This window comes from Pseudorasbora parva, chromosome 6, assembly GCF_024679245.1.
Source record: "Pseudorasbora parva isolate DD20220531a chromosome 6, ASM2467924v1, whole genome shotgun sequence".
NCBI classification, from domain to species: domain Eukaryota; kingdom Metazoa; phylum Chordata; class Actinopteri; order Cypriniformes; family Gobionidae; genus Pseudorasbora; species Pseudorasbora parva.
The window spans coordinates 5348028-5363176 of record NC_090177.1 but is presented as its reverse complement, the minus strand read 5'-3'; the positions used below and the strand labels follow the sequence as shown (position 1 = coordinate 5363176).

Below are 15149 nucleotides of genomic sequence, written 5' to 3'. Positions count from 1 at the left end.
CGGGTAAAGGAACGTTTTATACTTTTAATTTAGAAGATGGATTAGCACCGCTTTTAACCCCGGGTAGAGGAACGTTTTATACTTTTAATTTAGAAGAGGGATTAGCACCGCTTTTAACCCCGGGTAGAGGAACGCTTCATACTTTTAATTTAGAAGATGGATTAGCACCGCTTTTAACCCCGGGTAGAGGAACGTTTTATACTTTTAATTTAGAAGATGGATTAGCACCGCTTTTAACCCAAGGGAAAAGGAACGTTTTATACTTTTAATTTAGAAGAGGGATTAGCACCGCTTTTGACCCCGGGTAGAGGAAGGTTTTATACTTTTAATTTAGAAGATGGATTAGCACCGCTTTTAACCCCGGGTAGAGGAACGTTTTATACTTTTAATTTAGAAGATGGATTAGCACCGCTTTTAACCCCGGGTAGAGGAACGTTTTATACTTTTAATTTAGAAGAGGGATTAGCACCGCTTTTAACCCCGGGTTAAGGAACGTTTTTTACTTTTAATTTAGAAGATGGATTAGCACCGCTTCTAACCCCGGGTAAAGGAACGTTTTATACTTTTAATTTAGATGAGGGATTAGCACCGCTTTTAACCCCAGGTAAAGGAATGTTTTATACTTTTAATTTAGAAGAGGGATTAGCACCGCTTTTAACCCCGGGTAAAGGAACGTTTTATACTTTTAATTTAGATGAGGGATTAGCACCGCTTTTAACCCCAGGTAAAGGAACGTTTTATACTTTTAATTTAGATGAGGGATTAGCACCGCTTTTAACCCTGGGTAGAGGAACGTTTTATACTTTTGATTTAAAAGAGGGATTAGCACAGCTTTTAACCCCGGGTAAAGGAACGTTTTATACTTTTAATTTAGAAGAGGGATTAGCACCGCTTTTAACCCCGAGTAGAGGAACGTTTTATACTTTTAATTTAGAAGAGGGATTAGCACCGCTTTTAACCCCGGGTTAAGGAACGTTTTATACTTTTAATTTAGAAGATGGATTAGCACCGCTTTTAACCCCGGGTAGAGGAACGCTTTATACTTTTAATTTAGAAGATGGATTAGCACCGCTTTTAACCCCGGGTAGAGGAACGTTTTATACTTTTAATTTAGAAGAGGGATTAGCACCGCTTTTAACCCCGGGTTAAGGAACGTTTTATACTTTTAATTTAGAAGATGGATTAGCACCGCTTTTAACCCCGGGTAGAGGAACGCTTTATACTTTTAATTTAGAAGATGGATTAGCACCGCTTTTAACCCTGGGTAGAGGAACGTTTTATACTTTTAATTTAGATGATGGATTAGCACCGCTTTTAACCCAAGGGAAAAGGAACGTTTTATACTTTTAATTTAGAAGAGGGATTAGCACCGCTTTTAACCCCAGGTAAAGGAACGTTTTATACTTTTAATTCAGAAGATGGATTAGCACCGCTTTTAACCCCGGGTAGAGGAACGTTTTATACTTTTAATTTAGAAGAGGGATTAGCACCGCTTTTAACCCTGGGTAGAGAAACGTTTTATACTTTTAATTTAGATGATGGATTAGCACCGCTTTTAACCCCGGGTAGAGGAACGTTTTATACTTTTAATTTAGAAGAGGGATTAGCACCGCTTTTAACCCAAGGGAAAAGGAACGTTTTATACTTTTAATTTAGAAGAGGGATTAGCACCGCTTTTAACCCCGGGTAAAGGAACGTTTTATACTTTTAATTTAGAAGATGGATTAGCACCGCTTTTAACCCCGGGTAGAGGAACGTTTTATACTTTTAATTTAGAAGAGGGATTAGCACCGCTTTTAACCCCGGGTAGAGGAACGCTTCATACTTTTAATTTAGAAGATGGATTAGCACCGCTTTTAACCCCGGGTAGAGGAACGTTTTATACTTTTAATTTAGAAGATGGATTAGCACCGCTTTTAACCCAAGGGAAAAGGAACGTTTTATACTTTTAATTTAGAAGAGGGATTAGCACCGCTTTTGACCCCGGGTAGAGGAAGGTTTTATACTTTTAATTTAGAAGATGGATTAGCACCGCTTTTAACCCCGGGTAGAGGAACGTTTTATACTTTTAATTTAGAAGATGGATTAGCACCGCTTTTAACCCCGGGTAGAGGAACGTTTTATACTTTTAATTTAGAAGAGGGATTAGCACCGCTTTTAACCCCGGGTTAAGGAACGTTTTTTACTTTTAATTTAGAAGATGGATTAGCACCGCTTCTAACCCCGGGTAAAGGAACGTTTTATACTTTTAATTTAGATGAGGGATTAGCACCGCTTTTAACCCCAGGTAAAGGAATGTTTTATACTTTTAATTTAGAAGAGGGATTAGCACCGCTTTTAACCCCGGGTAAAGGAACGTTTTATACTTTTGATTTAAAAGAGGGATTAGCACAGCTTTTAACCCCGGGTAAAGGAACGTTTTATACTTTTAATTTAGAAGAGGGATTAGCACCGCTTTTAACCCCGAGTAGAGGAACGTTTTATACTTTTAATTTAGAAGAGGGATTAGCACCGCTTTTAACCCCGGGTTAAGGAACGTTTTATACTTTTAATTTAGAAGATGGATTAGCACCGCTTTTAACCCCGGGTAGAGGAACGCTTTATACTTTTAATTTAGAAGATGGATTAGCACCGCTTTTAACCCTGGGTAGAGGAACGTTTTATACTTTTAATTTAGATGATGGATTAGCACCGCTTTTAACCCAAGGGAAAAGGAACGTTTTATACTTTTAATTTAGAAGAGGGATTAGCACCGCTTTTAACCCCGGGTAAAGGAACGTTTTATACTTTTAATTTAGAAGATGGATTAGCACCGCTTTTAACCCCGGGTAGAGGAACGTTTTGTACTTTTAATTTAGAAGAGGGATTAGCACCGCTTTTAACCCCGGGTAGAGGAACGCTTTATACTTTTAATTTAGAAGATGGATTAGCACCGCTTTTAACCCCGGGAAGAGGAACGTTTTATACTTTTAATTTAGAAGAGGGATTAGCACCGCTTTTAACCCCGGGTAGAGGAACGCTTTATACTTTTAATTTAGAAGATGGATTAGCACCGCTTTTAACCCCGGGTAGAGGAACGTTTTATACTTTTAATTTAGATGATGGATTAGCACCGCTTTTAACCCCGGGTAGAGGAACGTTTTATACTTTTAATTTAGATGATGGATTAGCACCGCTTTTAACCCCGGGTAGAGGAACGCTTTATACTTTTAATTTAGATGATGGATTAGCACCACTTTTAACCCAAGGGAAAAGGAACGTTTTATACTTTTAATTTAGAAGATGGATTAGCACCGCTTTTAACCCCGGGTAAAGGAACGTTTTATACTTTTAATTTAGAAGATGGATTAGCACCGCTTTTAACCCCGGGTAAAGGAACGTTTTATACTTTTAATTTAGAAGAGGGATTAGCACCGCTTTTAACCCCGGGTAGAGGAACGCTTCATACTTTTAATTTAGAAGATGGATTAGCACTGCTTTTAACCCCAGGTAGAGGAACGTTTTATACTTTTAATTTAGAAGATGGATTAGCACCGCTTTTAACCCCGGGTAGAGGAACGTTTTATACTTTTAATTTAGAAGAGGGATTAGCACCGCTTTTGACCCCGGGTTAAGGAACGTTTTATACTTTTAATTTAGAAGATGGATTAGCACCGCTTTTAACCCCGGGTAGAGGAACGCTTCATACTTTTAATTTAGAAGATGGATTAGCACCGCTTTTAACCCCGGGTAGAGGAACGTTTTATACTTTTAATTTAGAAGATGGATTAGCACCGCTTTTAACCCAAGGGAAAAGGAACGTTTTATACTTTTAATTTAGAAGAGGGATTAGCACCGCTTTTAACCCCGGGTAGAGGAACGTTTTATACTTTTAATTTAGAAGAGGGATTAGCACCGCTTTTAACCCCGGGTAGAGGAACGTTTTATACTTTTAATTTAGAAGAGGGATTAGCACCGCTTTTAACCCCGGGTAAAGGAACGTTTTATACTTTTAATTTAGAAGAGGGATTAGCACCGCTTCTAACCCCGGGTAAAGGAACGTTTTATACTTGTAATTTAGAAGCAGGGTTAGCACCTCTACTTTTTTTTTCCTGGGGTTAAAATTGGTGCTAACACTGCTTCTAAATTACAAATATAAAACGTTCCTTTACCCAGGGTTAAATGTTGAGATTTACCTATAAAAATAGAATTTAAAAAAATGGAAGGGTGTGAATTTCTGCAAAGCTATTTTGAAAAGTCTTGTGAAAAGCGCTATTTAAATAAACTTGAAAAATTATTGAATAAAGTGGTGGAATGATTTTATCCGGAGTCATCTGGAATCAGATTTCCTGGTGATAGTGATGGTGATTATGATGATGATGTGACTAATCTGGTTAATAATCATCACCACCTCCATCAGCACCACCATCATCATCATCATAAAAAGTAATATTAAGAATAAGTATCAGCATATTTATAAAATCCATCCATGTTAGAACACAATGATTATGCTTCTCTCCCGGGCTGTTGTTTTCTGTTATTTTGGCTTAGTTGTAATATTAAAGTTTGTGGATGATTGACAGCTCTGTAACGCCGTGTGATTGGTCAGGTGCCGAGTGAGGGGCCGGATCAGGTGCTAATTCAGAAGTCGTCGCGGTCGTACGGACATCAGGGCAGCAGACATCGCACTCGCAGCCGAGATCGGGAGCGCAGCCGGGAAAGGGAGCGGGAGCAGGATCAGGAGCGGGAGCGGGACACTGACTGGCCCGTGGAGAGAACACCTGACACTCACTCACAGGTATCTTTACATTTATACATATGAAGTGTGACTAATTCAATCTGTCACTTCTGATCAATTTAATGCCTCCTTGATGAATAAAAGTGTTAATAGTATTAATATCTTCATGACACCAAACTTTTGAACGGGATTGTAATGATATAAAAGAATAAGATAATAAAATAAAAATAATTTTTATTACAGATATACACTCACCTAAAGGATTATTAGGAGCACATACTAATACTGTGTTTGACCCTTTCGCCTTCAGAACTGCCTTAATTCTACGTGGCATTGATTCAACAAGGTGCTGAAAGCATTCTTTAGAAATGTTGGCCCATATTGATAGGAGAGCATCTTGCAGTTGATGGAGATTTGTGGGATGCACATCCAGGGCACGAAGCTCCCGTTCCACCACATCCCAAAGATGCTCTATTGGGTTGAGATCTGGTGACTGTGGCGGCCATTTTAGTACAGTCAACTCATTGTCATGTTCAAGAAACCAATTTGAAATGATTCGAGCTTTGTGACATGGTGCATTATCCTGCTGGAAGTAGCCATCAGAGGATGGGGCCATGGTGGTCATAAAGGGATGGACATGGTCAGAAACAATGCTCAGGTAGGCCGTGGCATTTAAACGATGCCCAATTGGCACTAAGGGGCCTAAAGTGTGCCAAGAAAACATCCCCCACACCATTACACCACCACCACCACCAGCCTGCACAGTGGTAACAAGGCATGATGGATCCATGTTCTCATTCTATTTACACAAAATTCTGACTCTACCATCTGAATGTCTCAACAGAAATCGAGACTCATCAGACCAGGCAACATTTTTCCAGTCTTCAACTGTCCAATTTTGGTGAGCCTGTGCAAATTGTAGCCTCTTTTTCCTAATGTAGTGGAGATGAGTGGTACCCGGTGGGGTCTTCTGCTGTTGTAGCCCATCCGCCTCAAGGTTGTGTGTGTTGTGGCTTCACAAATGCTTTGCTGCATACCTCGGTTGTAACGAGTGGTTATTTCAGTCAAAGTTGCTCTTCTATCAGCTTGAATCAGTCGGCCCATTCTCCTCTGACCTCGAGCATCAACAAGGCATTTTCTCTCATAGGACTGCCGCATACTGGATGTTTTTCCCTTTTCACACCATTCTTTGTAAACCCTAGAGATGGTTGTGTGTGAAAATCCCAGTAACTGATCAGATTGTGAAATACTCAGACCGGCCCGTCTGGCACCAACAACCATGCCACGCTCAAAATTGCTTAAATCACCTTTCTTTCCCATTCTGACATTCAGTTTGGAGTTCAGGAGATTGTCTTGACCAGGACCACACCCCTAAATGCTTTGAAGCAACTGCCATGTGATTGGTTGATTAGATAATTGCATTCATGGGAAATTGAACAGGTGTTCCTAATAATCCTTTAGGTGAGTGTACATTACTTATACATCATTTTAATAAAAACAGTCTGTGAATTACATAATGATTAATAATTATATACATTTATTCTAGTACATATTAATCCATATTAAATTATTTTTAATGTTTGAAATGGAATTGTTAATATAACTCTCACTAGCTAGTTCTGAAAAACCTACACAGTAAAAATGTTTATTAATAGTACACTTGTGTGGTTACAGCTCAGTGTTATATAATCAAAAGAGTCAGTTTGTGATTCTATAAATCATGCATTAAATTATATATGAATAAGTTATAAATAAATGATAGACACGTTTAAATAAATGATATATAAATATGTTTAAAAAAACTCAGTTTTTATTAGTTACAGATTAAATTACCTACAAATAAAAAATATAAATTATATAATTGAAATATATGTAAACTATATAATTTTTCTGAATTATGGATTAAATTACATAGAAATAATGTTTTTATATACGTTTTTGGTTTTTATAAATTATGAATTAAATTAAATAAATAAATTGAAGATTTAGAGGTTATGTATTAAATTATAACTAAAGTTATATATACATTGTTCATTATATAAAGTAATTATATATAAACGATTAAAACATTCCGTTTTTGATTTTTATGAATTAAGAATTAAATGAAATATAATTATATACATTATATAAATAAAATGTATACATTTTATAAAAAGATTCATGCATTCAATTTCATATAAATCATATGCAAATAATATTTTTAAAAAATCTGTTTTTGATTTTTAAAAATAAGGCATAAACAAATTATATATAAATTATATAACGAGTTTCAGTCTTTAATTTTTAGAAATAATGCATTAAATTAAAACTTAACAAGTTATTTATAAATTATTCATTGAATCAATTAGATATGAACTATTAAAACATTCAGTTTTTGATTTTTAAGAAGTATGGATTAAATTACATATAAATTATATGCACATTATATAAAAATATTCCGTTTTTGATTTTTACAAATTATGCATTTAATGAACTAAACAAATTATATACAAAATTATATAACAAGATTCATTTTTTAATTTTTAGAAGTTATGCATTAAATTAAAACTAAACAAGTTATTTTTATATTATTCAAACTCCGAGGACCCGGTACAGGGTCGAAAATGACATCGTCATGTATTTACTTTCCATTTTAAATGTCTGTGGAGGAGCTCTGATGTCAAACCATTTGAAAGCTTAGAGGCTCTACTTTCTGGAGATATGCATCACTTTGGCATTTGTTTTACACAAAGTAATGTATTTACACTAAATTACTCTGATGTCATTTCCGCCTGGATTTGGCCGACCCAAATTGAAAAGCCTCCCATACACACATACAGTGGTCTAGGTTCACAATGTTGGTGTCATTTTACAGGAAACCCTTTAAAGTTACATAAAACACTGCTAAAAGTGAGCAACATGTAAGCAGCCATATCACCCTGTAGCCCAAGACTGGTTTCCCACTGAAGCTAAGCAGGGCTGAGCCTGGTTAGTACCTGGATGGGAGACCAACTGGGAAAACCAGGAGCTGCTGGTAGAGGTGTTAGTGAGGCCAGCAGGGGTGCTCACCCTGTGGTCTGTGTGGGTCCTAACGCCCCAGGATAGTGATGGGGACACTATACTGTCAAAGAGCACCGTCCTTCGGATGAGACGTTAAACCGAGGTGCTGACTCTCTGTGGTCATTAAAAATCCCATGGCACTTCTCGTAAAAGAGTAGGGGTGTAACCCCGGTGTCCTGGCCAAATTCCCTTGATTGGCCCTTACCAATCATGGCCTCCTAATAATCCCCATCCACTGAATTGTCTCTATCACCCTCTCTCCTCTCCACCTTTCGCTGGTGTGTAGTGAGCGCACTGGCGCCGTTGTACTGTGGCTGCCGTCGCATCATCCAAGTTGAGCTGATTGAAAAGGGGGGTCATCCCTTCAGACCCATTTGAGTAAATCTGTCATACAATATGACACAGACAAACTTCTTTTTTCCACTATTTTCTGTAATTTAGTGGAAGCAGCCCAAACTGTCTGCAGGGTCCTAGAGCACACAGGCCTGAGTTACACACAGTTTCAAAACTGAATTTATGGAGATAAAAAATCAAAAAGCGCCTACTTTTTTGGGGGGTTATTACAGCTTAGACAACATATGCTAACATGTTTATCACTTTTAGCAGTGTTTTTTGTAACTTTAAAGGGTTTCCTGTATAATGACACCAACATTGTGAACCTAGACCACTGTATGTGTGTATGGGAGGCTTTTCAATTTGGGTCGGCCAAATCCAGGCGGAAATCCAAAAAATGGCCCTGAGTGTTAGAGGCTAAATCAATTATATATGAACTATTAAAACGTTCATTTTTAAGAAACAAGGATTACATTACATAAAAATACATTACGCATTAAAATCACATCTAAGTAATATGCTACTATAAACTATTAACAAATGATATAAAAATTATATAACTAGATTAAGTTTTTAATAGTTACGCATTAAATTAAAACCAAACAAGTTATTTATAAATTATTCATAATATAAATCAATTATATATGAACTATAAAAACAATAAGTTTTTGATAATATAAACAAATAATATATGAATTATATCACATTTTTATAACTTGTTCTTAAAAGGGTTAGTTCACCCAAAAATGAAATGTCTGTCATTAACTCCTCCCCCTAATGTCGCTCCACACCCGTAAGACCTCCGTTCATCTTCACACACCAATGTCAACGGATCGCCGAATCATGAATCAATTCGCTGATTCATAACCGTTTGAATCTTTATTTGAGGATTTAAAACAAACCCACAAGAGAAGACAATGCTGAATAAAGTCGTAGTTTTTGTTATTTTTGGACCCAAATGTATTTCCGATGCTTCAAGAGACTCTAATTAACCCACTGATGTCTCATATGGACTACTGTGATGATGTTTTTATTCCCTTTCTGGACATGGACAGTATAGTGTGCATACACTTGCATACACTCTCAGACTAAATATAAAATATCTTAAACTGTGTGTGAAGATGAACGGAGGTCTTACGGGTGTGGAACGACATTAGGGGGAGGAGTTAATGACAGACATTTTATTTTTGGGTCAACTAAACCATTAAATGACATCTAAATAATTGATCTACATAACATTGTGTGCTGTATAAATGAGTCTAATCAATAATCACCGCTTTGTCTCAGCCTCTGAAGTCTCTGCGGAAGCTTCTTCACCTCACCACCTCCTCGTCCTCGTCCTCCAACCAAACCTCCGCAGATCTCCACTACCCTCCGCCCCCTCAGTCCTCCTCCAAAGGCGGGAGTTTCGCGGAGCCCCGAGGCCTCAAGGGCCGGCAGCCTGCGTACGCGACCCCGGGGCCCCTGGAGTCCGGCTGGCACTCCAGCGCTCTGGGCCGTCCCGAGGGAAACCCGTATCCCGAGCAGCTGACCTCCAAACAAGGCTTCGCTCGGCACTTTCGCTCGCGTTTGCCAAACCTGAATGACCTTAAAGAGACGGCTCTGTGAGCGGCCCCTCACGGACCCTTTCTTCTTATGTATTAAGGGTAGGCCTATATGTCACCATCTTTATTTTTGTTGGCTTTTTTAGTTTTTAATATTTGATAGCACTTCTTGTATTATTTATGTAATTACAGTATTTTTTTGTTATTGGATAACTACAGTCTAAAGGATGATTATATCGCTATGTAAATGGGAATATATAAATATATATATGTATAGCACTGTACGTGCAGGCTTTAGTTTCTACTCTGGTTGTAGTATATATATATATATATAATCTGATTCTGCATAATAACTTATATTTGGCTAAAAAGCATAGACAACAGTATTGACATTTATTTTATAGCTCTAGAATAAGACTACAGTAGATATTATGACTTTGTCTTTGAGTATTTTCTGTTTACAATTCAGTGAATATCAGTAGATAATAAGAATAACTGTAATTATTGGTAAGAATGCGTGATTCTGTGTGTGTTTGCTTCCCAGGTAGCGCGCGTACGTTACTTTAAAAGTGTGTGTGTGTTGGTTGTGAATGTCCTTTGAGATGACGAAGGCTGGTCCGGAGGGAGACGTACGTGCGCTGTCTGGGCTCGTGTGGGTCTTTTGTGAGTCTGTGCAAATCACAGCCAGTGAAATCTCTCAAGCCTTTTAAATGACAATTGAAGCAAAAACGTCGAACAAATCTGACCAAATCATATGAAGTGGCGTGGCGCCGCCTGCTGGCCATTGAGATCCACTGCAAAAAAACACACAAATCCAAGCATATGATGCCTTTTCATTCTTAAAGCAAGTTCATTTTTACTAAATCGATCAGTCTTTGATTCCCTCAGGTATAGAGTTCTCTGAACACTGCAAATACAGTTTTACATGCAATATCTGGATATTAGATGTCGAAGCTCTTTAGATCGGTTGACGTTTCTGTTTAGGGAAATAGAGCCAGTGTGTGTGTTCACGAGGAGGAGGAGGAGGAGGAGAAATAATAAGAATATAATTCATTAATTTTATGCAATATGTAATTTCACATTTGCCAGATAATCCTTCTAAATAAAGATCACGGTACCTGGAGGCGTGTTGTGCGCTCTCGGCTGGTTTTCATGTGTGTACTGTATGTGCTTTAATGATTCATATGTCAGTTGAGTACATGAGATGTCAAACGCCGGGACGTCCCGGAGCATCAGCCATATGCATCTCATTCTGCTTTCAGATTCATCCCAGCTGACCGGGAACATGAGCAAACGCTCTTCCGGTGACATTAATAGAGCTGCTGTTTAATTGGCGCCAAAACTTTTAATGGTAAATGTTACTTTTGTACGTTCTCTGACCATTCTAAAATGTTCTCATAATGTGATCAAATGGATTGTTCCCTTAAAGGTGCACTATGCAACTTTCCGTCCACTGGAGGGCGCCTATTCTAAACAAAGGCGTAGTTTGATGACGCCAAGTATGAGCGCAGTATCTTGGGACATGTGGTCTTCACCTCACAGCCAGTGGAAAATAGGACTCGGACAGAAATCATGTTCATGGATGCGGTTATTAACGTTACTGTAGTGAAGCAGAGCAGGAGCGAGTGTTGAGGAGCTGAACACGACCGCTGGAGCGATTGGTTATTAACGTTACTGTAGTGAAGCAGAGCAGGACCGAGTGTTGAGGAGCTGAGCACGGCCACTGGAGCGATTGGAGCTGAGCACGGCCGCTGGAGCGATTGGAGCTGAGCACGGCCGCTGGAGCGATTGGTTATTAACGTTACTGTAGTGAAGCAGAGCAGGACCGAGTGTTAAGGAGCTGAGCACGGCCGCTGGAGCGATTGGTTATTAACGTTACTGTAGTGAAGCAGAGCAGGACCGAGTGTTAAGGAGCTGAGCACGGCCGCTGGAGCGATTGGTTATTAACGTTACTGTAGTGTGAAGCAGAGCAGGACCGAGTGTTGAGGAGCTGAGCACGGCCGCTGGAGCGATTGTTAAACTAATGCCCGCCTCGCGAGCACCGGGACTTTTATTATAACGGGACAGGACACTATTTCCACATTTCCGGTCATGATTATAAGGTAAAGCATTTCTGTTTTAGCCTGACAAGCCAGACCCACATCAAGATGTTTGGTCTGGAAACTCACCATTGACAGCTCAATCCGAGGGGCGGATAACGGTTGTCTTTCAAACTCCCTCTGCACGCGATAGGATAGCGCTACAACCAACCAGAGCAACGAAGGTGAAGCAGAGCTCCTTGATAGATTAAACATTCGCCGTATCCGGTCGGTTAAACTCAGAACACATCTTCCCTTTTTAAGAATGACTTCAGTGCCGTTCTTTGTTCTTTTCTCAGAGAAAAGCTTAACTCCAAGTCTTCCAGAGTCGCGGTCAAAGCTGATTCGAAAGACCGCCGTTCGCCAGTTTCTGTGTTTACTAGAAGCACGCAAACGCAACTTGGCCATTGTCAATATGGCCCCGCCCACCGACTCTATACACGATGTGATTGGCCCTGCAAGAGTTAGGGGAATACAGCTCAGAAGGGTATTGAGAGTTGCTAGACGACACTTGCGGGCAAATTAAATTTGCTGCCGCTAGGGTGCGTCTAGATTTCTAGGCTATCTCTGTTTATCATATTAGACACATTTAAGTGTGTTTAAAATGATGTTATGACGTTACTCTGTGCGTTCGCTCGGCGCTGCTGTGACGTTCACACTGCCAAGAGAAAAGCGCTTCTGCAGAATAAAACCGAGGGTAGCGCAGATATGACGCGATTGACAGGCGACTCGCTCAAACGCTATGCTGACACGTCCCGGGTCATTGGTTAAAATAGCAATTTTCTCACAATTTACAAATAGTTGGACACTTTGGGATATTGTAGGTACTCAACTGAACAAAATATATAACACTGGCCTGGTGGTTTTTGGATATTTTACTGCAAAAATACTACATAGTGCACCTTTAACATTCGCATATCCCAAGAACCGAACATCTTAAACGTCCGGAGAACGTTCAGAAATAATGTTTGATGTGTACGTTAGAAAAACATTCTGAGAACATGCATGTGTTAGCTGGGATGTAGAGCTGCACGATTCTAGACAAACTGAGAATCACGATCATAATTCTGAACAAACTAAACAAAGTGAAATGTCATTTACTGGAGGTTCTGACAAATGTTGATTGCTGCTGTCTATTTAAAAAATTTTCATTGTTTAAAAAATGGTTTGAGTGAACGATTCAACGACTCACTCATAAAGACTTCACTTGTTTCATTACTGGATGAATCAGCATTTTTTATGAATCTCTTGAATGAATGATTCAATGATTCACTCATAAAGACTTCACTTGTTTCATTACTGGATGAATCAGTGTTTTTGAACAAATCTCTTAAGTGAATGATTCAATGACTCACTCATAAAGACTTCTCTTGATTCATTACTGGATGAATCAGCGTTTTAAACAAATCTCTTTAAGTGAATGATTCAATGACTCACTCATAAAGATTTCACTTGTTTCATTACTGGATGAATCAGTGTTTTGAACAAATCTCTTTAAGTGAATGATTCAACGACTCACTCATAAAGACTTTACTTGTTTCACTCCTGGATGAATTAGTGTTTTGAACAAATCTCTTTAAGTGAATGATTCAACGACTCACTCATAAAGATTTCACTTGTTTCATTACTGGATGAATCAGTGTTTTGAACAAATCTCTTTAAGTAAATGATTCAATGACTCACTTATAAAGACTTTACTTGATTCATTACTGGATGAATCAGTGTTTTTGAACAAATCTCTTAAGTGAATGATTCAATGACTCACTCATAAAGATTTCACTTGTTGCATTACTGGATGAATCAGCGTTTTTAACAAATCTCTTTAAGTGAATGATTCAATGACTCACTCATAAAGATTTTACTTGATTCATTACTGGATGAATCAGTGTTTTTGAACAAATCTCTTAAGTGAATGATTCAGTGACTCACTCATAAAGACTTCTCTTGATTCATTACTGGATGAATCAGTGTTTTGAACAAATCTCTTTAAGTGAATGATTCAATGACTCACTTCACTTGTTCTCTTCTTTTCACTTGTTTCATTACTGGATCAATCAGCGTTTTTGAAAGAATCGCTTGAATGATTCAATGATGAGCACATTTTTAAGTCATTTGTCTCCACCTACTGGTGTAATGATGTAACTGATGAAATCATTATTCAAAGTATCAAGTTACTTTTAAAGGTGAATCACTCTATTTTGATGACTACTGTGGACATCAGTGTTTATATCTAAACTATAAACTTTTATCCCAGTACTTCTGTGATTATCTGAATTATTGTAAGGCAGAAATAATGATACTGTGTTTGTGAAGCGGTTTCATATCTAAACCAGACATCGGCTCTCTCAGGCTCAGATCTGAATGCTCCTGTGATTGAACTTGTCAAAGGTTTAACAGACAGAGGCGAATCGCTGCCGTTTATGAATATGATCTGTGGGTGTCTGAATGGAGACTGATCGTGCAGCTCTACTGGGATTTTGAAAATGATCCTCCAATCATCTGATCATCAAGAATATTGATCATAAAGCTAATATGAATCCATCACTGTGTCCTTGATATGTCAGTCTCTTCTACTCACACACGGTTCATGATGGAGTCGAGTTACGATGCTAATGATCTCATTTAAATACTCATTAGACTGTCTGTCTGTTTTTTTAAATCCATGAATAAATAAAAGACAAACTAACACAAGCTTGAGCTCTCCTTCAGCACTTCTTGGTTTCTGGAACACCGTTTGATTGGAGATACAGGAGTGTGGAGCAATGTGATAGCAATGCTGATCTTAGTTTTTAACAGAGGGGATAATAAGTGACTCTGTACCATAAGAGAGATTGTGGAGAGCAACATGCTCTCACACACACACACACAAAAACTCTTACTCACATACACTGAAAATCTCGCGCACACACACGTACGCTTACGAATGCATACGCACAAGCATGCGAAAAACACACACACACAAACGTACACTCTCTCTCTCTCATACACACAAACACTCACACACAAACGTACACACACACACACACACACTCACTCACACATGCTCACACACAAACATACACACATACGCTCCTGTACTTACGCACAAACATGCTTACATACAAACACGCACGTATGCTCACACACACACATACACACAAATATGCTCACACACACACTCACATTATATACAGTACACACGCTCTCTCTCGCTCTCTCATACACACAAACACTCACACACACATAGTCATACACTCTCAAACACACACACACACACACTCACTCACACGTACACTCACGCACACATGCTCACACACAAACATACACACATACGCTCCTGTACTTACGCACAAACATGCTTACATACAAACATACAGACACGCACGTATGCTCACACACACACACATACACACAAATATGCTCACACACACACTCACATTATATACAGTACACTCTCTC

General features: G+C 38.6%; 1 protein-coding gene across 3 annotated transcripts in view; it reads left to right on the top strand.

Annotated features, from left to right (window-relative positions):
• Positions 1–10772, top strand: part of LOC137078303 (cyclin-dependent kinase-like 5) — a 121654-nt gene extending 110882 nt beyond the window's left edge. For all 3 annotated transcript variants that reach the window (XM_067445481.1, XM_067445482.1, XM_067445480.1), the window contains 2 exons: positions 4589–4777; positions 9377–10772. In XM_067445481.1, coding sequence (XP_067301582.1) covers positions 4589–4777; positions 9377–9697 — 510 coding nt within the window. In that variant the 3' untranslated portion in view covers positions 9698–10772. The remainder of the gene's footprint in view (positions 1–4588; positions 4778–9376) is intronic.
• Positions 10773–15149: the final 4377 nt, after the last annotated feature.